General features: G+C 41.6%; 1 protein-coding gene across 11 annotated transcripts in view; it reads left to right on the forward strand.

Annotated features, from left to right (window-relative positions):
- The first annotated feature begins 3,423 nt into the window (after positions 1-3,423).
- Positions 3,424-26,848, forward strand: part of syngap1b (synaptic Ras GTPase activating protein 1b) — a 163,578-nt gene continuing 140,153 nt past the window's right edge. For all 11 annotated transcript variants that reach the window (XM_047598696.1, XM_047598697.1, XM_047598693.1 and 8 more), the window contains exon 1: positions 3,424-3,731. In XM_047598696.1, coding sequence (XP_047454652.1) covers positions 3,710-3,731 — 22 coding nt within the window. In that variant the 5' untranslated portion in view covers positions 3,424-3,709. The remainder of the gene's footprint in view (positions 3,732-26,848) is intronic.

Genomic DNA, 26,848 nt, shown 5'->3' on the forward strand with positions numbered 1-26,848 from the left:
AAAGACACTGCTCTCTGTCCACAAAGAACATGTGGGACAATGTTTAGTGGACAGAGGAGACCAGAGTAGAATAGTTTGGTTTAAATGTTTGGGCATCGTCATGTTTGGAGATGAACCAACACTGCATTCCAGCATCAGAACCTCATCCCTCCATGAAACATGGGGGCGCTAATGTCCTGGTTTGGTGCCTGTTCTGCTGCATCTGCTCATCATTGATGGACCAATGAACTGTGAATTCTACCAGTGAACTCTGAAAGAAAATGTCAGGACATGATGAGTCCATGAGCTGAAAGTGAAGAGAAACTGGGTCATGAAAATGAAGGAAGGAAGGAAGCACTGAAGGAAAGAATAAAAGAAGGAAGGAAGGGAGGGAAGGAAGATTTTCTTCAAATACTACTCTGCAGTCTATGCTGGTCTCTCCTCGCTTCTACATGACCTCCTACTGTCAATCTGACGTGTAGTATATATGAAATATTTAAATAGAATCCATTCTACGTGTTTTAATCAAACCTTAAAACGTGGGTTTTCCCTGTTTGTGATATGCATGGTAAGATAAGACAGGTCTTCTGTGCATACAATCATAAAATTCCTTTTTGCACTTCCTGCATCTGATTAATAAATGGCTGAATGATTCTTGTATCCCTGTGTTTAAAGATGAGACAAATAATTAGTGTTTTGCAGCTACTTGCACAAACAAAAGGCATCGAAACGTGACTGGACGCCACTGTTTTCACTGTTGTTCAGTATAAGTCCAGGCAAGTTGAGGAGCTTTTAACTTTCAAAGTCAAAAACAGTGGAGAGAGTCGAGCTATTTGTCTTGTTTCACTGATCACAACCACTGTATCTGTTAATCAAACAACACAGTGAGAATCCCTCTAAATTGGTCTGATGGGGATGATAAATTACATTACAGCCAAACACGTCCTGTAGGAGGGATTAACTACTTTTTTTTTTTTTTTTTTTGGCAGTGGATTTACTGCTGCTGCCAGCGTGAAAGACAGATGTTTGTTTTGTGTTTGTGCCAGTGACGAGTTCTCAAGATGAATGGAGACGCCAAATAGCGACTCCAAAGGATAATACCGTGCATCTGTCTTAAGTCCTGTGTTGTATTTTTATTTCCTGGATGAAATCTTGCTGAGTTTTCATTTTGATGTACAAGGTATTAGGTCTGCTTTGCAGCGTCGCGCCTTATTTATTTAAATCTGTTTTGCATTTTCTGAACGCTTCAAACAGCTATTTGGTTTCAGTCTGAGGATGGAAAAAAATATGTCACCTGTTCCCTTACAGTTAATACTGAATGATGAATTCTGTTGTGGCTGCTGCGCCACTGTAGCTCCACCATCATTAACGCAATTAGTAGCACCTGTGTCTTTCCTGCTTTGACGTGTGTCTGCTGTGGAAAAAAAGGCTGATTACTGCGCAGGTGTGTAGCATTAAGAGTTTAATTAAAAGTGTTATTACTGAGATCCGAGCAGAGTCCTTCTCAAATTTTACTATATTTGGTTATAAAAGGTTTAATTCTGTCATTATCTATCATGCCAACCCTCTAAACTTGTTTACATAGTCATAGAACGAGTGTGAAAAGGCCCTCGGAGTGTATTTATCTTTCTATTTCACTCATGTTTTCTTTCTTATTGTGCAAAAAATGGTGTATTTTAGTCGCTGAACGAATCAAATTTGGATATTTACATGATTGAATTCTAGTCCTGGCCACATGCGCATCTGCAGCTGATCGCTCTGGCCACAAGATGGCGACAAACGCACAGTATTTAACCCAAAACGCAGGCGCTGCTCTGTGCTGCCTTCAAGTGTCTGTACAACTGCCTCTACACGTTTTTGCTAGTGATGTTCGATGCCACAAATTTCCTCTCCGATTCGACACGGAGTAAAAAACAGGCTGTATCGGCAATCGATAAATACATCGTAATGTGTCCGGTAAACCTAAAAAAAAAGGAGTGTATTTCTAATCATAGCTTCATTAAGAACACAAGAGATCACAGTAATTTATTTATTTATTTTAAACTCTGAAGTATGTTGAGGTAGTGGCCTCATTTACTATATAGCCGAGTTAATACAACAACAGAAAAACCAAACAGAGACACAATCATACAGAAAATGTGAAAATGATGTTTCAAACACTAAATAAAAAAATGACTAAAATAATAAGACCATTAACATAAATTATTGTTTTACTATTAAGTACTACTACAAAGTGAAAACGTGCATCTTGTGACGTTCCCACGTGACTGAAGTATCGGAAGTATTGTTATTTCAGCATCAATCCGCACATCACTACTTTTTGCAGGTTTTTTGAAAACAATGTAGCCTATAATTATCAGATGAACTGTTCTTTTGAGGTTATGGAAGATCCACAACGCACGCAGTTGTTTGGAGGACGACCTGCGTGACAGGTATGTAAGTTACGCTCCCACACTTTATCTTAAAGTTAACTATAGTTAACCAAAGGTGAGCTTAGCTTAGCTTAGTCTAGCTTAATTAGTTGTAACAATTAAGTTAAACAGTTAAGTTAAACGTTAAACAATGTGAAAGAAATCAGCAATTAATATATTTTTATTTTTCACGCCCTCAAAAAAGCACAACTATACAACTTAAACGTCTTATTGCACTTTGACCAAATAGTTAGCTTGATTTCCTTATTTCCGTTTCTCCCACGGTACCCAAAGGCAACATACACCAGCTCAGGGCGCCATTTTGGCTCCACAGTTTCTTACCTTGATGCAGTTCCTCTGCTTGGCCATGTGTAAAGAAGTATTATTACATTTTGAATTATCACATTTTGTTTAATATTATTTTTTAAGTTAGAAAGAGTAAATACGTGAATGAAATGAAACTATGTTTGTTTTCAACAGGTCTAAAAGAGTTTAAAGAGACCAAATATTACTTATTAAACGATTTACATGGAAACCAACCTAGGCTAGTCCTTAACAACTCTAATTAAACCATCACACAAATCTGACACGCACCTGTGTATTTAATATCCTTCATTTAAGCATTTTAATCTAAATAAACGTGCTTTTGGAAATAAAATAGCCAATAATATCTATATATATTGGTAGTTTCAGGTTAATTTACAGTCACTGCAACAAGATTATAAGAGACAAGAGGCGAGAGCGAAATGTAAAATGCATAAAGCTAAAAGAGCTTCTAGATATTGGGAAACGTGCGCGCCCACACACAGATGCACGCGCACACTTGCGGGCGCGTGCTCAGACCTCCACCCCCTTCTCCCTCTCTCTCTCTCTCTCTCTCTCTCTCTCGTGTCTCACCCTCACACCTCAGCAGCAGCAGCGTGCAAATAAACTCGCACACACTCATGCACATGCACGCACATGCACTCTCCCTCCCTCTCTCCCTCTCTCCCTCTCTTCCTCCCTTCCTCCCTCCCTCTCTCTCTCTCTCTCTCTCTCACACACACACACACACGCACGCACGCACACACATTTCTGCATCCTGTATTTTTTTTTACGCACCGGGACCCGGGCGCTTTATAAGCGGTCGTGGATTATGTTGCCAGTTTTTATAACAGCGGAATATTGGCCTCTCCTCCTTCGACTCCAACTGTGAACGGCAGCACCGCGCGCGTTTTTCCTTTTTTATTTTCCTCATTTCTTTCTCATTTGGTTCCCCGTTACTTCTTCGCGCCGAGAGACCGCCGAGACGCAGAGCCAACGTTCAATGCTGTTGGAACATGTCCTATGTTCCCTTTCAAGGTAGGCTCGTATTGGATATAGCTGTACATATATGTGTGTGTATGTCTATTTTATTTTTTATTTTTTGGGACATCTCTTCTCCTCCTCCCTCCTCCCTCTCCATCCTCTCTCCCTATCTCTCTGTCCCTCTCTTCCCTCTCCATCATGTGAAATATCTATAAGCACCATAGCCGACAGGTGCATAGAGATAGCCCGGAGCGCCTTGTGGATGGGACGCACGCACAAACGCGCGCAGATCCGGCGCAGCGTCTCCCAGCGTAGAGCTGTGCATGCGGCAATTATAGTATTGTAATAAGGCGTGCATGTGCGCTGGAGTCACGGTCTGTACTCTTGCAAGTGCATTCCTCCATCTGAGGGCAGTCATCTGAAATACTTGAGATATTCCTCTGATAAAACCTTAGAGTCCTCTCCTGGAGACTTTCTACCTATTTGCGATGTAGTGCCTCCTCTGATAATGCAGTTTATGCTGCTTTTATCCCACTTGATGCTTCATTTTGTGTATTTTGGTGAGTAAAAATCCAAAAATAGCCATCTCGGTGCAGAGGGGTTGTATCTCCCTATTTTATTGTTTTATTGTTCACTTAAGGACTTTTTCTCGGCGTGGATTTAATAAAATACGTTAGAGGGGTTTTGTCAGTAGCCCGTGCAAAAAAAACCCAACAACTTTGAAATGTGGAGACGACCAAAATGAGAGGCCACTTCAAATCATTGCTGGTCTTTTATTTCCCCTCATACTTGAGTGTGAGTGGGTGAAAGGCGCTTCGGTGTACGGTAAAGGCAGATTCCCTTGGTATCGTTGCACTGCAACTGTGACTAATGCTATATGTGAGCAGGCGTGCTGCAGTGAGCTGCCTCACATCTATCCAGTTGGAGATTTGCAGTGTGTGTGTGTGTGTGTGTGTGTGTGTGTGTTTGTGTGTGTGATTAGAGGGTTTAATTTGAGACAAAGAAAGGTCCTTAAAGTGTGATGTTTGGAGTCAGATTGTAGTGAGATGCAACGTAAAGTTTGGAGAGGCCGTGAAGGACCTGGGGGGGGATGTCATGGTCTGTGTGAGTAGATGTGTGTGTGTGTGTGTGTGTGTGTGTGTGTGAGGAAGGCAGCAGTGTGTAGTCAGTGTGTGGGCTCAGGGAGAGAGTGGAGGTGTGCTGCATGTGACTGTGAGAGTGAGAGCGAGCGCACACCCTCACGGACCTGTAACCCCTCCGTAGAAACAATGCGCGTGTCTCCAAAATGGAGACGAATCCGGACCCCGAGAGGCTCGCGGTCCTCACTCTGACCTCGGGAGTCATCGCCGCGAAAAAGAGAGGCCCCGAATTTAACCGTGGCAGCCGGCTCCGTTCCTTTTTCACTCCAGCTTTTTTATTTTATTCCCTCCAGGCAAAGCAGATAATGGCCAAAATGCCCTCTTGTGTGAGTGCAGCTCTAGAAGTTGGTTGCATAATGTTGCTGAGATGCTCTGTGACTGTGTGTGTGTGTGTGTGTGTGTGTGTGTGTGTGTGTGTGTGTGTGTGTGAGCCCACTCTGAGAGTCATTGCCAGGAAATTGTGAGCACAGCGCTGCACCTTCAAAACCTGCCAGTGATGGCAGCGAGTACTCTTTCACTGTGATCGCAGCCGCGTTTCATTTCCAGCATTGTTTTTTTTTTCTTTTCTTTTAAATTTTTTTCTGGATCTAAAGAGTGTTTCAGTCTTATCAGATGTGGTGCAGCCAGCCGAGGGATTTATCTCCTAAAACCACCGCTCCGGGCCTTGTTAACGGTTCATCTTAACATTTGGACCAGTAGTATTAATGTATGTACCAGCAGGTGAAGATGTGAGATGAAACCTGTAAACTGGTCTAGCGTGTACAAAAGTATGAAAGTTTTTTTTTGTAAAATTGTGAAAAAAATCCACCTTTTTAAAACCTTTTATTTAACGAGGCATCTAAAGATGACGTTCTCACCTGTTTTCCCGTAGATACTTTCCCGTCCACGGTGACACTGGGCCCGGTAGTGGATATATTTTGGTCGACCACCTCTGCGCGCTCCAGACAGACACTCCATCTAGCTCCCTTGTCTACCTATACGTTAGAAGCTCCATGGTTACTCAAAGCGATTATGTAACACCGTGTGATATTTATTGCTGCACAGTGACTCAACAGTCAGAGATAAAATATGTGGCAGGGCGGCTGATATCAGCGTGACATTGATTTGCGTTGAGATACAGATCCACGGGCTTTTGAGAATCCTGCAGATGCGTTTTTTCGAAGCCCACATTGACGAGTGTGTTTCAGCTAATGTACCAGGCAAGGCATTTGCAGTCATGCCAAGTACCGGCTCACATGAACAGGCAGTTAGTGGGAGGGAGGCAGCAGCAGCAGCAGCACCAAGAAGAAGAAGAAGAAGAAGAAGAAGAAGAAGAAGAGATGTGCCTTGCTATCCTATCTTGGCGAAATCTTTCTCTTCCCTCGTTCGTTCTCTTAAGCTCACACCTCCTTTCAGTCTATCTCCTTCTTTTTCTTCCTCTCCTCCGCTGTGGTCGACCCCCCTCACGCTGAACCGCCCACACATGCACACACATGCTATTCTTCCTCCTCCCTGCCTCTTCTCCTCTTCCCTCTTTCCCTTTCTCTATCCGTGAGATGCAGATGGACACTGTGGAGTGGAGCATCCGTCCGCTGAGCTATCCCTGGCCTTGTCGATTTTACAGTAGTTTGATACAGCGGCTCCTGTCAAGCGTGGCCATCGTTAAAGAGACAGCACACCGCCGATGCACTGCAGCACTCCTCCTCTCTGCCTCCTTCTCCATCCCTCTCTTTCTCCCATGTGACATAAGGGACTGTCTTACACCCCTCCACTTCCCAAGCCGTGCCAAGAACCGTCATCTGTTAGACTATTACTGTGCTGCATGCTCGGTGTTCATGCGGCCCCGTGCAACAAGATGATCTGTCAACGGAGAGAACCATTCATTCTCCAGAGGGCCACGCTGGAGATGCATTTTTTTTTTTTTTCCCCAAGTGTTGCGTCAAATTAGAGTCGACCGTTGAGCGGCGGCGAGCGTTCCGGACAAGCGATTTGCTATTAATCGTACATATTTAAGGCTAAGTTCTCCAGCTGGATGGAGAGCTGCTGGCAGATCTTTAGTGATCCGATTTTTCACGAATCAAAGAACCCGCCCGCCCCGTCCAAGTTCAGCTCAGTGATGTTTTGAATCTACTGCCTGAATCCCCTGTAGAAGTTTAAAGTCATCATTTCTAAATGTCAACTGTGCCTTCATCCTTTTCTAGCAACCCCGAAGCTCATCGGTCAAAGGCACAATGATGTTTTGGATATTGAGGAAATATCAGTGACGTTATTCTGGCTCAGAGACAGAAGGTCAGTCGGGGTTCAGTGTGGCCTTGTGCTCACAGGATATTTTACATGTCCTCATTAGCATGTGCAAAGATGCAGTGGATAAGCGCAGTGCAGGGAGGTGCAAAGTGTTTGTTGAAACATTATCTGGTCCGGTCTTCAATCTTGATAATCTGGAGGTCAATCAATAGCAAAAAAACACACACTACAGGAATCGTGGGTATAAATTTATCGTATGTCATCTGCATATAGTGTGAAGCAGGACATTTTTACAGCCCCACAAAAACACTTGTGTTCAGGCTCCGTCTACTTCGAGTTTGCTTTCAGACTAAAGAAATAAGAGTTTTTTTGGTTAAAATTAATTTACCTTTTGTCTTTTATATGAGAAAACACTTGTCACCTGATTCATATTAAACCACATGTTTTTGTAGAAGAAGAAGCTTTTGTTTCGTTTAAACAGAGTACAGACGTTCACCTGAATTTCTCTCTGAGCGTTTGTCCTGTGAATTTGGAGAAGCACCAGGTTTATTTAGTGCTGAACATTAGGTCTCAATATCGTTAAGATTTTATCTTCTGATACTGGTGCCAAAATGGTTCTTCTGAAACGGTGCCGGTGCTTAAAGAATGGAAAATCTCTGCCTTTTTGTTTTTAAGGCATTTTGTGACTGCGTTGAACAGAAACTTAATTTAAATACTGTAAATACATCTAAGACTAAGAAATAAATTAACTAATAAAAATTAAATAATAAACCAGCGTTCTGGGGTCTGTCAGTCAAAGATGCTTCATTTCTGGTCTTTTAATAAAATGCCACGTGTGTTCAGATGTTGAATCTAATTCCAGGTGTTGCCTCCCTTGTTGCAGGTTGACCAGTCTGCATCTGTAGAGGTGAAGTCCAGACAAACTTTTGACAAACATTTGTCCTTAGACATTTTGAAAGTTCACTTCAATCCATGCAGGTGAAATCCGACATGAATAGAGTTTTTTTTGTGTGTTTGTAATTTACAAATTTTCAATAACGTTGGAGGAAAAAAGGTCTAAGGGGGCGGTCATTACAGTCATTAAACATTCAGTGGCACCAAAATAAAACACCAAAATCTGAGTTCCTTTCTGGTCTGGTTACTACCGTTAGCTTCAGCACCGGTGCCGTTATGGTATCAGTACCCATCCCTACTGTACTTAATGATCCATGACTGGGAGAGCGCTTAAAATACCAGATGTGGAAGGTTTCACTGAAAGAAAATACAATGAAAACACATTTTACACTCCAGCATAACAGAAAGGTTTCTGTTATATATATATCTATATATCTATCTATATATATATATATATATATATATATATATATATATATAACACATATATATATATACCAAAAAAAAAAGCAAAATGCACAAACCATTGAGTCTCTGTTTTCCTTCCTGCTGCCCAACACTAAACTATCTCTGGTGAAGATGCTCTCATCCTCTAAGAGCCTTTAGTGCTTTAGCGATACTGGGGGAATCTACATGGGGGCTGCTGGAACTGAGTCGCTGGGAGGAGTGGCTTTTCAGATTCAGCCGCACTTTGGGTGGGTGGGTAATTCAATTCTGCTGCAAAGCCCGAGTGGAATGACTTGGTGGGTTTGTGCAGGGAGAAAGAGACACAAGGAGAGACAGAGAGAGAGAGAGAGAATGCCTCGGCTTTTGATTGATCTTGTCAGGATTCAGCAAAAAGGTCAGGACGAGCTGCCTCTTTTCTCCCGGGCCAATCAGAGGGCTGCCAATTTGGAATAATGATCTCCCCCCCCCGGATATGGTTGGCTCATTGCGTTTGCAGGCGTGATGTCATCCAACCTCATGGACGCCCGTGATTCAGAGCCGTGAGGTTTTAGCCAAACGCCCGAGGCAGTGTGAGAAATTACTGTACATATGTCACCGATTAATGAATTATTTGAAAATCTGCAGATGTGTTATCACTGGTGTTTTTTATTTATTTATTTATTTTTTGGGAGGGGGGGAGAAAAAACTTTTCAAATAAAAGTTTTGAAATGAGATGTCATATAGTATAAAAGGAACTCCATAATTTTTATATATTTTGCGCTGTGGCTGAAAATGTCTACATTTAATAGAATTATGCATCATTAAAGCATATGTTCAACACACTGGAGGGGTTTTCTTTATGATTTTTATCATTTTACTCTCAGAGCACTATATTTCAGGCACCTTTTCTTTATGACTTTTCCCCTAAATAGCTCAAGGGTCAGTAAAATAAAATCCCCACACTGAGGCTTGAAGCCGGATTAAACATCCGCGTCGTTCTGTCTTTTCTCTGAAAGACAGATTTAACGCTTCCTGCTCGGCCTGCGTTCAGCCCGATTCGCCACACCACGCCGTTGGGCTGTTTAATTAGGCACCTGTGGAGCCATTCACTTCAGACATATTTTCTATTTTTACCTCGTTGCGTTTTGTATTTGTGGAGTTTGTACAGTGCATGTTTGTTCGTGAAGCCTGAAGCTGAGGTGCTGCAGTCTCCTTGGGTTCGGCGGAGAGAAGAAGCGGTCGTGTCAGGTCATGGACACTATTGTACGAGCTCAGCCGAGCCAAACCTCCATTCAGCTGCAGCTGTTAAGTGTGAAGCACATGACCTCGGCTCAGCGTGAGGATGCTCGTGATTTATCTTTTGCTTTCGGCTATTTTAGTGCTCATCAGATTTTTGTGAGGCGGTACTAAACTGGACTACAGACGTTTGGTCTGATTTATCTCGACTCGCTCCCTCCTGACAGTCGGTGAAAGGAACCGGTCTGGACCTCGCTGGGTACCGAGGCTTGGCCTTTACAGATCAACCCCTGAACAACGTGCAGCATGTTCAATATTTAGTGGTTTGTTAAAACTGACACCCCCAGGTTCATGCTGATGAATAAAAGCCCTGTGTTCACCACAAAGGTGTCAGAATAGAATAGAAGGCAACAACCTTTACGGAGGAGAAGGAGAAGTTGCTGCGTTGTGTGTTGCTCTGTGAACAATTTAAAAGATAGAACTCTGAGATTTTCTCTGCTCCCCTTAAGCAGGCTTCAGGCCATAAAACGGGTGGACAAAGACGCGAAGCCATGGGACGCTGATAGTCGACATGTGTACGTGTGCGGCAAACGCTTCAAATTCTGATGCTAACGTTAGCTCATGTCAATCGTCACAGTTGTAAATTATAATATTTAAAATTTAATATTTAAAAGTTTGTGCTAAAGTGTCAAAGTAGTGTATTTACTGCTAGTGGTTTGTTTTCACCCAAATGGGGGCGTGGCCTAATTTGCTACTGTCATCTATAGTGTATAACCGAATGTGTAAAAGAGTTGCACTGCAGCCGTTTCAGTGTGGTTATCACACGAGGTGGTGCATTCACTGCTCCCTGATATTTTCACATCTTGTAGCGCGTGCAGCTCCCAGATTAGAGATCTTTGAAGTTTCTCCTGTAGCGTGTGATGCAACCTGATCGCCGGGTAAGATTTTAAATGTGTGGAGTAACGTGATGCAACTCCGCCTCGTCCATTTTGTGCAATTAATTGCATACTTTACTTTTTTATACCAACTGGAGGAGACTGTTCTAATTTTTATTTTACTTTTATGGACAAAACTGTTAAGAATAAGTGAGAATAGGAGGATTCTACTTATTTAGTGTCTGCACAGTTCACACTATGAAATTTATACCTCCTATCCTTTATACCTACTATGAGTGAGCACAGTGGATACAACTACAGCTTTGAGGGGAGGGGTCTCTGTGGATCAGCCCACAGATACTTGATCAGTTTGGGATCTAATGAATTTGGAGGCCAGGTCAACACCTTGTGCTGTTCTTCATGTTCTTCAATGAGTGTCATTGCTATGGCGTGGGGGTGTCTGGTCTAGGCCACATGTCTAAGTAACATACACATGAAAGAATGCCAGGTCCACAAGTTTCCCAGCAGAACATTGAATTATCACAAGATTAAATGTTATTTCCTTCTCCTGTCTGGTCAGTGGTCATAATATTGTGGCTGATTGGCTTATATAGATTCTGTATAAAATATATAATAGACACACAGTCAGGATTTAAGGGGGGTGAAGAATAATGGAATAATCCATTAAGCTGAGTCAACTGACAGAAATGAAACTGTCTTCTGATAATTTCTTTTCAACCCAAATAGCCTGATACACTCTTCCTCGTCTCTTACTTTGTTTCATGTATCAAATTTCAAGATTTCACCTGAGTAATAATGATTTCTATTTTCTCACAATTAATGGATTACTTGAGGTAATGGATGAATCAACCGTCAAAATAATGGAAAGTAAGCTGCGGTCCTTTTTCACTGCTTTAATTTCCAATATTTCTTTGTGCATTCTCTCTGCCCAGGTTTCATCTGGGCAGCGGCAGGTTCAGGCCTGAGCCAACAAACACATCCGTAAATTTAGTGCAGAGGTTTACACCATCGCAGCCAGAAGAGCCAGGTTTGATCCTTGGCTCCGTCCTGCGCTCAGTTTGCACGTTTGTGTGGGTTTTTCCTCTTGTTTCCTCCCACGTTGCAAAGATGTGCAAGTCAGGCAGAGTGGAAACTCTAAATTGCCCACAGGAATGAATGTGAGCGTGAGTGGAAGTCTGCTGATCTGTGTTCAACCTGCCACGGACTGGCGACCTGCCCGGGCCTCCCGCTATGCTCCCGGTGCATGCTGGGATGGGTTGTTGCCCCAGGTGTGCCAGGAGAGGATTAGGCGGGCAGAGAAATTAAACGAATAAATGATTAATCAGCACTCGGCATTAAAATATCAAATAAGTCAAATATTTTAGGGGGGTAACATGACGCAGATATTCGAGGATGTACAACAGTTCGTTGACTCGTTGATGTCGCACCAGATGTACAAATGTTGTGCATTTTAAATGCTTCAGATAAGAAGAAAAGGATCCAGATTTTAGGATCTTTAGAGCTGAATGGTTAATCTGTGAAGTTTCCGTCTACCTGTTCCTGTGTTACAGGAGGCAGCCAGCGTATCAGACACAGAGCATGATAAACGACAACACCTCCTAAAAGCCACGCTACACCGGCTGCTTTGTCATCATGAATGGCAGCTTTATGGATGCTGGCTGCTCCCGCACCAGGACGCGTTTTGATGTAGATATCTCATCTACGACAAGTGGCGGCATTAAAAACTTCACGGGATTTGTGAAGCAGCAGCAGCGGTAGCGCCGCGGCTCCAGGTTTTAGCTCGATCTCCAGCTCTGCACTGAAGTGATTAAGGAGTTTCCCCATTTAGTGTAATTGTTGCACAATGACACAAATTTTAGGAAAATAAGTGAGGATTACCAGGTTGTAAACTCCAATCTCAGTTTTCTACTCTGTATGTAAATGAACACTGACATCGTTATGGGAACATGTAATATATAAAAAGCTGTGTCATAATTTGGGAGGATGATCGTAGTTATTTATCTCTAATCTGCACAGAAGTATCTGAGTAGGTGGTCTTTAACCCTTCAGAACCAAACGGATCGCAGACGATATGTTGAAGCTTGTGGCTTTTGAATTCCCGTAACTCACAATGGTTTGTGCTATTGACAAAATTTAAAATGTGGCTGAACACTGGAAAGCTATGTCCTCATACGGTAACAGCACACAGGTAAAAGTGGAGCAGTCCTGTGTGGATGTGAGTGGATTAGGAGGATGAAAATGTTATAATGAGTCCAGGAATCTGAGGGGAGAAACTGTTTTTGAATGAGTTTGTTTTGGTCCGTAGGCTGTGGAACCTCCTTCCAGAGGCCGGCAGCGAGAACAGTCCATGGTGGGGGTGGGAGGGGTCTGTAGTGATGTTCTGAGCCCTTGTCAGACGAGTCTTTGCAATGTCCTGGATGGGAGGAAGTGAAGTCCCGATGATTTTCTCTGCTGTCCTCACCACACTCCCTACCACGTGGAGGAAAGGTTAACTGAGGAGGTTCAGAGATGGGGACAGAACATTTCGGTGACTCATCTTCGGTTGCACTTTGGTGAAAGTTTCAGTCGACATTTTGGAAACAAAAATGAGTGTTTGGGTGGCGTTGTCACAGAGCGAGACAGACTCACGAGCGTAAGAGTATTGACCCTTTGCAGACACATCACAATTATCACGTGACGAGGGAGATGGCGCCGTGATGGACGGCAGACAGTGATGGATAGACCGGTAAATTCTAAAGCCAACAACAAAAACAAATAAAATGAGTAGTTATTCTATTTTAAATTTAAGTGATGGCTACCAATAGAATAATGCTGTGGAGTTGTCGTGTGAAGTGAGTCAAAAAGAGCGATATTAGGAGGAGATAGCGATAGCAAGGTTAGCTGCCGAGCCATACCTACGTGTTCATGGACTCATCGTCCAGTCTGCCAGAGTTCAGTCAGTGTCCCCAAACAGGTGCTGGTCTAGAAGATATGAAAGTCTGGATGCTGATCAGTGTTTTTTAGCTGGTTGGGTTAGCGAATGCTAACGGCAGGAGGATGCACCTCACAATGTCGAGTGACCGGACGTTCCCGATTTCTGGGGACAGTCCCCGTTTTGGATGACCTGTCCCCCGGCTAAACCTGTCCCCGATATTAGTTTTATGTTTCGTGCAAACTACAACTACTACAGTAGCCGGTCACACTGTTATTGACCTGATGTGTTATGGCAGCAGCTAGCTAACGCATAACCAGTCCTATGAAGGGCTAGCTAGCTGTCTATGCTTTAACCTGTCAAACTCAAATCTACTACACAGTCTTTCCATCTAGCTAGTGCTACAGCTATCGAGTCTCAGTTGCGACACAACTGAGACCGTGGGTATGGAACGTGACGTCACATGGTCAATAAATGGCTCCCATCAGCGTAGGCTACGTACGTAGGTTACTGTGTCTAGTCTCATCGTACCTTAAATGAGGCTTTCTGCTTCATTTCTGTGCAGACTTGATGTAGATAATAGTTTTTACAACCATTTTTTATTTATTTTTTTTTAGATCATGCGCCTCCATTTTAGATGTAGTTTGTTCTTGTGTGCGCTATCTTTGTTTGCATTCGTGCATGTATTCGTGGAATATGTGTGCAGCAGTGTATTTTACCTCCACTCAAAAGACCTCACAAAGGTTAGCAGGCTCACTCAACAGCTGACGGTAAATTTAGCCTCCCTTTTTTCACACAGTCCCACACACGATTTGAGTATTTTTCTACTTGATCCGAGCACATTGAGGCATGTTACTGAGAGCTGTGGACAGAGAGAGAGGTGCCATTATTCGAAGGCATTAATTATCAGAATGAGAGGTGGTTGTAATGACAATGTTTTCAGGAAAGATTTCACAATTTGTAAAAACAAAAAAAAAAAATGTTAATTTCTACCGTTGGATTTCTTCTGTTTATGTTTGATAGCGGTGAGTGTTTCCGGTGGCTGTAACACTACGGGCTGTTTTTGATTAACAGACAGAACTGACAAACAGGTAGAAATAGATGGTGATGAGGAGGGATCACAGGATGCCAGTGCCACACTTTTAACTTTGTGTTCTCACTTCACCCTCACGTTTAAATTTGGAAAATTGCACGCCTCACTCAGTAGCATGTAATATTCACTAGTGCCGTTTAAGAACAGAGGGGAAAGGATGCTCCCATCCAAGGAGCTCTGCATGAAAGAGGACGTCTTTGGTGGAGTGATGTTTGACTAGATCTATCTCACTGTTCCTATTGTTGAAATGTTCTGAGCTGTTGCTGCATTTAAGGCCAGAAGTAGTTCTCTCACGGCTGTAACAAAAGATCCTAATGCACCTTTCTCCTGGAGGACTTAACCTACGTCAAACGAGCTCTTCTCTCATTTTTTATTTTCATTTTTTATCTTTGCAGCATTTGCATGAACAGTTGTGTGATTGTAGAAGTCACGTTACCGACATTTTCTAAGTGCTGTCGGCTCTGGCACACGCTGACTTTATTTATGGGTGAAAGGTTGGCTTGTAGATACGTTCGATCCAAGCGGTTTTTTTTTTTTAAAAAAAGGAAAGTTCTGCACTGAGAGTTTGGATATTTTCCAAAGCTAGATTTAAACGTTGTAATCTTAGCAAGTTATCGAAGAAATCATAGAACTGTGTCGCTGCTCAAGTGACGTACTGCAGTGCTAACATATTGTTCAGTCAGCACTTTACACCTGAGCTAACGCTGCTACAGACTCATGCAACGTTTTATTAATTACCAGTTTACTTCAAGGTCTTTAGGGGGTGGGAGGTTTAAGCTGTGAAATTTTGCAGAACATTCGCCCGGTAGGAATCTAGAAGAGACCAGCTGTGGCGAAAGGTGTTGGATGTGACCACTATAAAGAAATGAAGAGCGGGATTGATCTTCCGTATTCCTGAGATGTCACTTTGGGTCCAGCTCACATCGGCCTGTCTTTTCTCATCAGCGGAGTCTGCAGGCCACTGTCACAGCAACTCGCACGATCTATCAGTACAGAGAACATCTGATATAACGAGACTCTATTATCTGACCGGTTTAATGGAGGGAGAGGCCCGATCCTTTTCAAGTGATGTCACCACCTCATCCACCGAATGAACTCGTGGGGTGGGAGACGAGACACGGAGCTGATATACTGTAGGGAAGCAGGAAGTGCTGAGTTGCATAAAGTGAATGTCAAGCTGTCCCCCACAGACGGAGCATGCACTTCATACAGATGCAGCAAAACTTCCAAGCGCGCTCATTCCTGCACTGTTTTTCTCCTGTGCGTGAGATCTCCAAACAATGTCAGCCGATGAATGCATTCATGGAGTTCCTGACTCTTTATTTATCTTGGGAAGATTAGCATATATACCCCGTCGTTCTTTTTGAAACATCCCTCCCCGCTTCTCATTCACGTACTTAACCATTCAGGGGTGTAGCTGCATCACCCAGTTTGACTGCTGTTGAGGGGAAAGCAGAGCATCTATCTTTTAAAATACACTGCAAGAATCTTTCTCGCAGACTCGAACCAGAAAAACTCTCGGCCACAAGCGCACTTCTGGGAGTGCGACATGTTTCCTTAACGTTTGGAGGGAACATGGGGACTGATGTCAGTCATACTACCAAAAGAATGAGGTAAAAATGTGTCCTGGTTGAGTTCACATATGTTCTTAACCTCCTGAGACCCTGCGTCCTCATATGGGGACATGACGTTTTGGGTTTTATTGCAGCCTTTTCTGCTTTATTTAAACCCATTGTGCTCATTGTTGGATAATTTATGGTTATTAAAGTTTCTAGTTTGATATGACTCACAAATTTAACAAATTTTATCAATAGCAACTAGCTACAACGTCGCTAATTAGCAAGTGCCCGTTTGAGGACGTTGGGACTTAAGTCGTGTTCAAGCACTAAAATAAACAGGTTTATATTTTGGCAATTTCTTCATTATATAAATAATGAAATAATACCAGTGTCCACATATGAGGACATCTGTTGAAAGATGATGCTGAGTTTTTATACGTCTTAGGTCCTGCTGATCCCAAATACTGTGGAGAAATTAAAAATGGCAAATAGCAAACAAAAGCTCGGGTTAAAGGAGGTCAAAGCTCGCCACTTGTGATCAGATCTGATCAGATTGTATGTTAATACAAGGCCTGTTTGCCATGAATTTGGAGGGAAGATGTGCTGCGTCCTGGAAGCTTGTGTCTTGTTTGTGGGGAAAGCGGCGGTTGTAGGGTGTGTGTCTGTTTGTGTTAGCGGTTGAGTCTGACAGCTCGAGTAACAGCAGTGAGGACGACTGAATGAGTCCACAAGGACACGTGTCTTATACACCTGTATCCTGGTCTGGACACGTCCTAAACCTGACACACACACACACTGTTTCTGTGTTATGTTGACGTAACACACTCTCTAGCCCCTAAGCTTAACTCTGACCCAGTGACAGACCTGGCCTCATTCACAACACCTCTTAAAACGATCGTAATGACGCTGCTTCTGTAGAAACCGCCAACATCACACGGATACACAATAAAAGAGGACACTGCATCGTAGACGGGTCTCTCTCTAGGGGTGGGCGATACTGGGAATGTTGGTATCGATCCGATACCAAGTACATAGAGAGCTAGTATCGCTGATACCAATACTTTTTCTTGAAATGTCATGATCCTTGAATAACTTCCTAACTTTGCCTTTAGTTACGTGATTATGATAAAACACAGGACAAATAAACCTGTTTCATTAACTAATTATAAAACAATTTAACAGCATAAAAATTAAACAGTTTTAACTAATTTAACTGTTTTAGACAAAAAATCATCAGTGCAAAAAAAGAAAAAGGGACAATGTAACAAAAATATAATACAACAATGTAAACAACACAACAGTGGAAAATAAAGTCAGTAACCAAGAAAGTTGAGCAAAATAAGTAAAGAAAAGCAACAATGTAATAACAGAGAGAGGGAAATGTTGGCTCATTTATTCTCCACCAAAGAAGTGTAATTGTCTTCTCTTCCGAGTACCGACTCCATTTCAATAACAGCATCAGTTCCAGTTGTGTGATGCTGCTGCGATGCTGTGATTTCAGTATCAGACTCTGTCCATATCCACCTTTTACTACAGGTGAGGACGGAGAAGCTCCTGCAGACTTGGAGAGAAGCTGCATGAACTCAGTGACGAGTAATTTACTGGACGTATAGAAGAGAAACTGGAACAAAAGTATTGAACCTCATAACACTAGTATCAATCCAATACCGATACTAGCCTTGGTATCAGCCCTGTCGTACAGTGAGATGAATGCTCACAGTTGCTGCCCTGAATGTGGTGGACACAGCTTTTCCCCAGCTTAGCCAAGCTAGCTAGCTCCAGGATTAGGTGACGTGTCCTCACAATATTCAGCTTTTCGTGGGTTCAACAAATAGCAAATATCTAAACAAGGACAACTTGCTTGAACCGCTAACTTGGCTTTAACAGAGCCCATGTCCATTCACTGATGAGAGAATTGTTTTGGAGGCACAATATCAGGAAGGTGGTCATAATGTGACTGCGGAACGTGTTGAACTAATTATTGTCTCACTGTCGTCTTCTTCTAATGATTTATTTTAACCACTACAGTGATAAAATGTATAAAGTACATTAATGTACCTACTAATATTTTCACTTTAGCAAAGAGATGTATTTTGTCCCCATAAAATAACGCCCCAAAGGGCCGTCATTAGCAAAGACATTAGCAAAGACACAATCATCGGTGATTAATCATTCAAAAGTAGTTTCTGACATTCACATCCAGCCAGTCCCTCATTATGAGCAGGATGTTGGTCTGAATCCTCAACAGGCTCAGCTGCATCACAAACATTGTGCCTAGTAGCGAAGTAATAACTTATAACTGGTTTGTGTTTATTTGCTGTGTGTGCGCTAACTGTTTAGAAGAAACTGAGAATAGAAAAAGACGCTTGTATCGTTTTATTGTGTTCAACCTGTAGTTCTTTACCCACGTTGTGATGTGTAGTCCCAACAGAGAAATGATAATCTGGATTTGGCACTTGTTTGCATTTGGATCAGGGCGATTTAATGGGTGATATGGTCCTGGATACATCTACATGGGATTTAAAATGCAAATCAAATGGTGACCGACGAGCTAATAGACCTAATAAGAGCGCAGGTAGATAACTAATAAACCATATGAATAAAAATATAGATTAAAACAAAAAAATAAATGTATCAAAATGACACCTACAGCTTGCAACACAAAATAAATAAATATTTTAATACGAATTTAACATTTAATCAGTCTTATATTGATAATCAGGAGGCATGTCTTATGAGAAACTTCTTCAACCAGATACAGAAACAAACATGGCTCTTTTTTTTTCAATATATCCATCGAGGATAAAATAAACTCACCCTGTCTCTAGTTAAAAACAAAAAGACGGTGATTTTTGCTGCTTATGTAAAGAGAACCTTCTTCCTTTAGCTTCAGCATTTGTTATCGTGAGCTCAACATTGCGTTTACCTTTTTCCCATTCATGTAACCGTGTGTTTGTTTGTGTGTATATGCATGAATACTCCTGTGTTTGCAAATGGCAGAGGTTTTTTTTGATGGTGTGCCGGTGAATGTGTGCTCATGCGTCTGCTCCCAGGGGCGTACAGTACCAGAGAGAACGTTCACTTTGTGTAGATTAAAGAAACACTTGCTCTTTCTGTAACATGAAACATACCTGATGAAGCCCGCGACCCCCTTTGCTCATTTCCCATCCCAGCCGTGACAGAGGGAGCAGAGGAGGGAGATTAAAAAGGCGAAGGGCTCGGTATCAGTAGGCGTTCCTAATATTTTGTGCTCTCAGCGTGAGTTTGTGCCTGCATGCGAGTGGTTCATGCACCATGTACTCTGTGAAAAGTGAGCAGTGAAGAATGAAGGAATGTGTTATCCCTGCTGGCAGATGTATGCGTGAAAACATATTTTTGTCTCATACACCAATGGCTTCGAAAGCCCCGTAGTTAATGGAGTTTGCAGGCATGTGCACTGATGAACTTTTATGGAAAGTGACAGTACAGTGATGGTACTCCGTGCAGTCATGAATATGTGAAGACTGTGAAGTGGATGCAGTCTAAATAGCTTCCAGGTCTTTGTAGACACGGATGCCTGTTGTTATAGATGTGAGGCTGTTAATGCACTTAACTTCCCCCGTAGCCTCTCATGGGTATGCCATGCATCTCCAGGTTGTATCATATCAGCAGAAGGAACTCTGTGCTACTGATCAAACTTGATGATGAAGTAGAATAGCCAACATTTTCCAGAAAACATTTAGGTTTATTTTGTCTGATAAATTCTGCAGAAAGTTCTTGCCTCCATTTAAATGCTTTCTCCACCTCTTCAGTTCTAGTGTTGCCGTCTAGGTTAGCTTGTCTAAAAACCTAAACTAACTTAACCTAAAATATAAACTAGGAATCTCCAAAACTATGCATAACCATGGTCTCTATGAACAAGTAAGACTTCAGAGAATGGATTCTCAATCAGTACGTTATATGCACGCCAAAAAAAAAACCCAAAAAACGAATTATTGCCTTCATCTGACTTCAACTGGACAACTTTAGCACGTGTAAACACGTTACTCCGAGTTCTCCGCCTTATCCGATTAAGACACCCAGATAATGTGATTGGAAATTGATTTTCTCTGGCATGTATACGCCTAAATTGGCCTGTCGTGTGACCCCTAAACAAAAACATCCTAGAAAGCCGGTCGCAGAAGATGACGGTAAACGGAGCTGGTAGAAGAACCACCTGAGGGACGGCGCCATCTTATCTGCACGTTACGTATGAGATTAAAAAAACTGAACTATTATCCATCTGTTTGTTGGTTGTAATGCCAGCCTGACACATGAACGACTCCAGTTTTCTATTATGTGATTTGATAAGAAAGGGGGCCGTACTAACCTGCTGAAAAGACACATATCGCCACCTACTGTGGAGGAGGAGGACATGTTCGCGTTGGTTATTTGATTTTCTCTGTTGCGTGTAAACTGGGACAAGGACCACATAACGTCAAATAACATGTATTATACCAAAGGAAAGAGTAGCTTATTTAGTTTCAAATGACACCCAGCATAGTGTAGTGTCCATTTTAGTTCTAGTGAGGTCTGACTTCTGAACATCCTTAAAGAAAATGTTGCATAGGAGAACTTTGATGGATTAACCTTCATCAGCACCTCAACTAGCACAAACGTAGAGAGGATGAGTTAGCTGTATTTACATCATCATCGTTTTCTTATTGCAAAGCTGGTTAGATTGATAAACATAAAAAAAAAAATAATTTTACAGTCCTTACTCTGTGTAGCGAGTTCCTCACATACAGTAACAAGCCCAGACATACTTTATTCACAATGCTCCCAATAGGTAAATTCAATCAAGTCCATCGATATTTCAAGTTATGGGATCAAAATGTTAGTCGAATGAATCTAATCTCCAGTATGTGTCTGAGTGAGGACTATGCTGAACACCATGTGCAGCTCTTATCTGAATCATCCTGCCAGTGAAGAAATGCTGGCTGCTCATTCAGCTGAAAGATGGGCCAGGTGGAACGAACCATGTCGGTCCTGTGGTCTTCGGCTCACGCTGCCAAATAAATGAGGGTTCTGATAGATACGGGCCTTTCAGAGACCAGTGCATGCATTTATGAGCCCAGGCTGCAAATCAGGTGATAGTTCTCTGCTCATATTCGTACGGATCCCGTGTTTAAGTTAATACGACCTCAGGATTGTTTGATTTACCAAGACAGCAAATAATTACACTATCAGAGACAGTCCACAGTGCACTGAGGTCATACACATTTAAACACGGAGAATATGGCATATGATAACCATTAAATGAAAAAAAAAAAGAAGTGGTTATTCTTTTCAAAGCTTTGTCAAACAGCAGCTACTCACAAAGCTCTCAGGGTAACAAAGAAAGTGTAGAGGTCACTAAGGCGACGCTCCAAATTAAATTAAGATAAGTAAATGAAAATTCATGGAGAATCATTGTTTGTCCAAATCCTACTGTCGCCCCTATTACCATCTGTGTCCTCAAAAACAATTGACCCCAAAAATCTACTTGGTTAGCTTCAAGGAAAAATTATGTTTTAAAATATGTACTGATATTAATATTTAATTAACGTTACATGTTACAGTAATAAAGACTCACTTTTAGGGAAACTACTATGGGGTTTGTGTTTTAAGGTGAGACACTACAGGTGAATAGGGTCAGTTAATAGATATCACCATGAAATTTCTCCAGTTTATAACCTACATAAATACAAGTTTTCTGTGAATTTATATTTACATATGCAATTGAGGAGTTATCTACTTAAATATGCACTAATTTGCATACAACTCCAGAACAAAAATCTTAGTAATTTTGTTACCTATTAGATTTCCAGGTATTTACAGAGGGAACTTTGGATATATGTTTTTATCACGCCATAAATCACAAAATACTGTCAATAGTCCAAAAAAACAAACGTGTTTTTAGGAATAAAATGTTAAATAAATCAGGTTCTGAATGATATATGAAACTTTCCCTGTGTAAATATCTGCAGAATGTAGTTAGGATTAAATCTGGAAAGTTTGGTATGTGTAAGTGCTACTAAAGTGGAGATTTCTGCCTCAGACTATGTAGACAAACTCATTTTGAGAAAAAAAAAGCTTTACATCGCAGTCATCATGTATATTTTTATTGGAAACCACTATGCACCAAAATAAAATCTACTCAAATCCTTCAAAACATATCATACAATCATATCAGCATATTACAGTACATATCAGATAAATTTTTCAATAAATTCATTGAAGTGTGAAACATGAATGATGATCCATTGCTGATCCATCGTCTCCACCTTCGTCTCCTTTGACCAAAGACAATTTATGGCCTGGCAGAATGTCAGAATATCAGACATCAACCAATGAGAGTGCGAGTTTGGCTTCAGATTGACCTTTCTACTTTCACGATTGGTTGCCAATACAAAGGACATGACCATATTTGGACCTGACAGACTTCTGCAGGAGAAAAAGAGCTTCACAACAGTTCCTCATATGCTGGAGTAGTATATAGTAGTATTTAGGAGTAATTTAGAGGTGCAACAAAGACAAAGTGTAGTGAAATTAACATATAAATGTGCAATTGACTGTTTTTTTTTTTTTTTTTTTAAACTAGATTGATAGAAGACAATGAAGTTGTGTCTCATGTTGGTCCTTCCAGGTGGAAGGAGCTTCAACTGTTGATCTCAATGCAACAACAAAAAAACAACAACATGTAAACAGATCCATATGATAAGACCCCAAAGTTCTGTCTACCCTTCAATCCACTCTGACCTCCTCTGTATGCAAACTGCACCCGACTTCCACCCTTTTTCCTTTATTCCTAAGCTTTTGTCACTTTTTTAATTTGACATACTTGTCAGAGCTTCTCTTCATTAAGATGCACATTGAAGCCCTTTTTTAAATGTTTGTGTCCCGTTATTGTAATTCATACAGAACACAGGGGAGATGCAAACAGACGCCCCTGTTTGATAAATAACACACGTTTCTTTGTGGCAAAATGTGTTTGAAAGGAAGATTTAGTCCTGAGTGTTCCCGATAATTTATTCTTGTCAGGCTCTGAATACTATTTAGACTCTGGGTTAGTAAAACTCCATTGAGCCTAGGCTAATGAAATTCTTCTTTTTCCTTAAGGCAGAGTGACCCAACTCAGCTTTTTAGTTGTGGAACAAAATTAGCTCTATTCAGAGTTAAATCAATTAAGAGGTGAATTCCAAAACATATTAGAAAGTAAAATAAAGAAATAAAAAAAGTATTGTTCCCGTTTTTGTGCAGCTATAGCGACAGAGGATCCTCTGCCTTGATGGTGGCGGCTGTCATTAATAGTTCATATCTGAAAAATGTTGCATTGTTATGAAGCTCATCAGTAGAATGGATTTGAGTTGAGGTAGTATTGGTTGTCACAGCCCTGAGTGGTGTGTTCCCTACGCACCACATCTAACCCCTCTAGTAATTCCTGGGTCTGGATTGGTGCTTCATACCGGTTACCTGACTCCTCCTCCTGCTATCATCTGTCGGAGCGGTGTGTAGATGCATTCTCCAGTCAAGCTGCTGCCATCATCACCACCACCTGCTTAAAAGATCTGCCAAACTGCCATCCAGGGTGACTGTGTGTTTCAACACTTTGTTTGTTGAGTGTGTGTAGCTGGTTTTTGAAATATCAGCTGTTTGTATATTCAGTTTTTTGACTTGTGGCCGAGACAGTTTGTGAATGGAGCGTGTCTAGGTCTTCTTCCACCAGTGCACCCTCATAGGGATGTATTTTATCGGGACGTTAGGGTTTATGGGTGCTAATTACCTTTAGCTCCGTTTATTTTACAGATAGTCAGTGTGTGCTATGCACTAAATTTGACTTTCTGAACGTGGTCCTCGTCCCAGTTTACATGCAGTGGAGAAAATTGAATAACTGACTCCTCCTCCACACTAGGTGGCGATATATGTCTTGTCAGCAGGTTAATATGGCTCCCTTTCCGGTTGACCTATTACGTCATATAATAAACAAGAGTCATGCAGACCGGCATGTCAAACAACAACAAGAAAGACAACTTTTTAATCTTTTACGTAATGCACGCTACTTCTAGTGCAGATAAGATGGCTCTGTCCCTCAGACGGTTCTGTTTACCTTCTTCTTCTTCTTCTGTAACCAGCTTTCTTGGATGTTTTTGTTCCGGTAATATTCCTGGGTCATATGCCAGTTCAGCGGTTGTGAAGCATGCGCACACACGTTGTCTAGTTAAAATCCGATTAAGGCGTATACATGTTGGAGTAAAACGATTCCTAATTATCTGGGTGTCTTAATCAGATAAGGAGAACTCTGATTTTAATCAGAGTAACACGTTTACACGCACTTAAGTTGTCCAGTTAAAGTTGGATTAAGGCAGTAATTTGTTTTGTGAGTGTAGACTGAGTAAAAATTATTTTATTCCCTTGTTCCCTTGTTATTCCTGCTTTTGTTTAAATTTGGAATTACTGAAAGTTGTACCCGCTGCTTGTAGTTTAATCTGCATGTTAGATCATCAAATCTCTACCATCTCATTCAGCTTCATTGAGTCCCGGGTTGAGCCGGGCCACAACAAAGTGGAGACCAACATCAGAGTTACAAAAATAGATGCTTTATTTCTCTAAATTATGGATGACCAAAATGAGGCCTGGTGAGCTTCTGCAGCTGAAGAGTGGTGCCTCCTCAGTCTTCTTCAGACATGTCTGTAGTCCACACCTTCTCAGGTGGGGCTGGTACGACTAGTTAAGCTTATGTGCAAGCCAAAGACCCTCGACCTGCTATTGGAAGGCTGCAATATTGGTACTATTACCTACTAGGCTTTACTAATTCCTCTACTAGTGTTAGTAGATGTGTTTTCAGATGCATTGCAGTAGTACTTAAGTTGTATTTGTTGTAGGACTGACATGTCGCGCTTCCACACACTATTTAGATTACAGTCTGTGATCATTTTTAGCTCATAGTAGTGGTGAAGCATCAGTATATATTGGACCCAGCCACCGAACAAGGGTCAGTATGTGAATCAGCACCTTTAGGCTTCGTATATTTCTTTTTCACCCTGAGATCTGGATTTAAAAGGATCCTGTTCCAGTCACAGGAAGATCCAGATGAATTTTGATCATCTGCTCAGGTCTTTGTGTAAACGTGGCCTTAGTTGACCAGTCAACTAGTCCGTACGCCCCCCTAATGCCCACCTAGTGTTAAATAAACTTTATGGAATCTAAACATAAAGGCCTCTTTCTGTAACACTGCCTTTAGTGGAGCTTTATCTCGTAGCCATCGGTGTCTCTGTGTGTCAGCTGTTTGTCAGACAGTGCTGAGACATGACTTGAGGTGTGTTATGAAGTTTCGGTGACAGCCCTTTGGGTAATAGGACGATGACACAGTTCCTAGTCTATCTCTGGATTGAGGACAGATGACTATAATTGTTCTTTATCTCCCGGGGACAGCTTGGCTCGACCCGCTTTCAATCAGCGTGGTGACACCAGGGAGGGAACCACAAACACGCAGGGGTCAGGGCACGGCGAGCGTGACTCTGCGGTGTTGTGGTTCGGTGGCCGTGAGCTCGGCTCCATGTGCTGCCTCAGAAAATGAAATAAAAACACAAAGGTTGAAGCTCAGGTGAAAATGGATGCGTCATCGTGACATTAACACGCTGGTGGGGTTGCGGTTTTACAAAGGGGAATCAAAGCAGGATGAATAACAACGCTAAGTTTAATGAAACTGACTGAATAACAAAAGGCGCGAAACATGAATATAACAAAAGGAGTAATCCAACATGGGGATAAATCCAAAGAACAACAAAGCGGAAAACAGAGTAACTGACAACCCACGAGGGAAGGACGGGATATAAATGCACAAAGGTGAAACTAATGAGGGAGGACCAACTAATCATGTAACACAAACCCACAGGGTTCCTTTCAAAGTAAAACAGGAAGCAGAAGGAAAAAAACAAACTGTAATCCATCGTACCAAGCACAGTCCGCATACCCAGATGTGATCTCATCCTGCTTGTTTTATCAGTGGTTCATCATGAGGTAACTTAACAGCCAGGTATCCCAGAATGCATTTCAAGTACGCTGCTGTATCAGTTGCAGAGTTACCATCGTCTGTCGTCATCCTGTTTCACAGTCAATGCAAATTTGCATATTTGATATTAATGATTTTCTAACATCATGACAGTTGTGATCACCAGTTTAGCTGCTTAGCTTCTCTAGAGACAACTTCAGTTGTCTGCAGGGATGTGTGTAGCTAAAGTAATGTTTAAAAAAAAAATATTTGTGCAAAATGTAATTCCTGCAAAACCTTATTGTCGAAATTTTTTGAATTTACACAAACTCTCAAACTGAGTGAATACATTTGACATGTGTCATTAATGTAGGGTTTGTTTAATATACGTCCTCATTCCTCACAAAGAAACGGAAGATTCAAGTCTTCATAAGTAAAGACTTACTTTATAAGTCAAGTGCAGTTTATGCCCCTGCATTTTTTTTATATTTACATTAAGTTAAATATGGGTATATCCTGCATGTATGTGCAAAATAAACACTCAGAAAATAATTTTGGAAAGTGAATGACACTGGTTATTGTGCTTCACATTTATGTTCAAAAAATTACTGAACATCTTTCTGGCTTCTTTAAATAAGAAAACTAACTGAAGCTCTCTGAAATATGTGAAGACAGACCAGGCCATGGACCTATATCTGCAAATACAAAGACATTTAGTGCAATGATAAAAGTAAAATGGGACAAAACATGCCCGAAATTAAAACAGTACTGTACTTACTAGTGTAATAAACAGGACAAATTAA

This window comes from Mugil cephalus, chromosome 11 (genome assembly GCF_022458985.1).
Source record: "Mugil cephalus isolate CIBA_MC_2020 chromosome 11, CIBA_Mcephalus_1.1, whole genome shotgun sequence".
Lineage (NCBI taxonomy): Eukaryota > Metazoa > Chordata > Actinopteri > Mugiliformes > Mugilidae > Mugil > Mugil cephalus.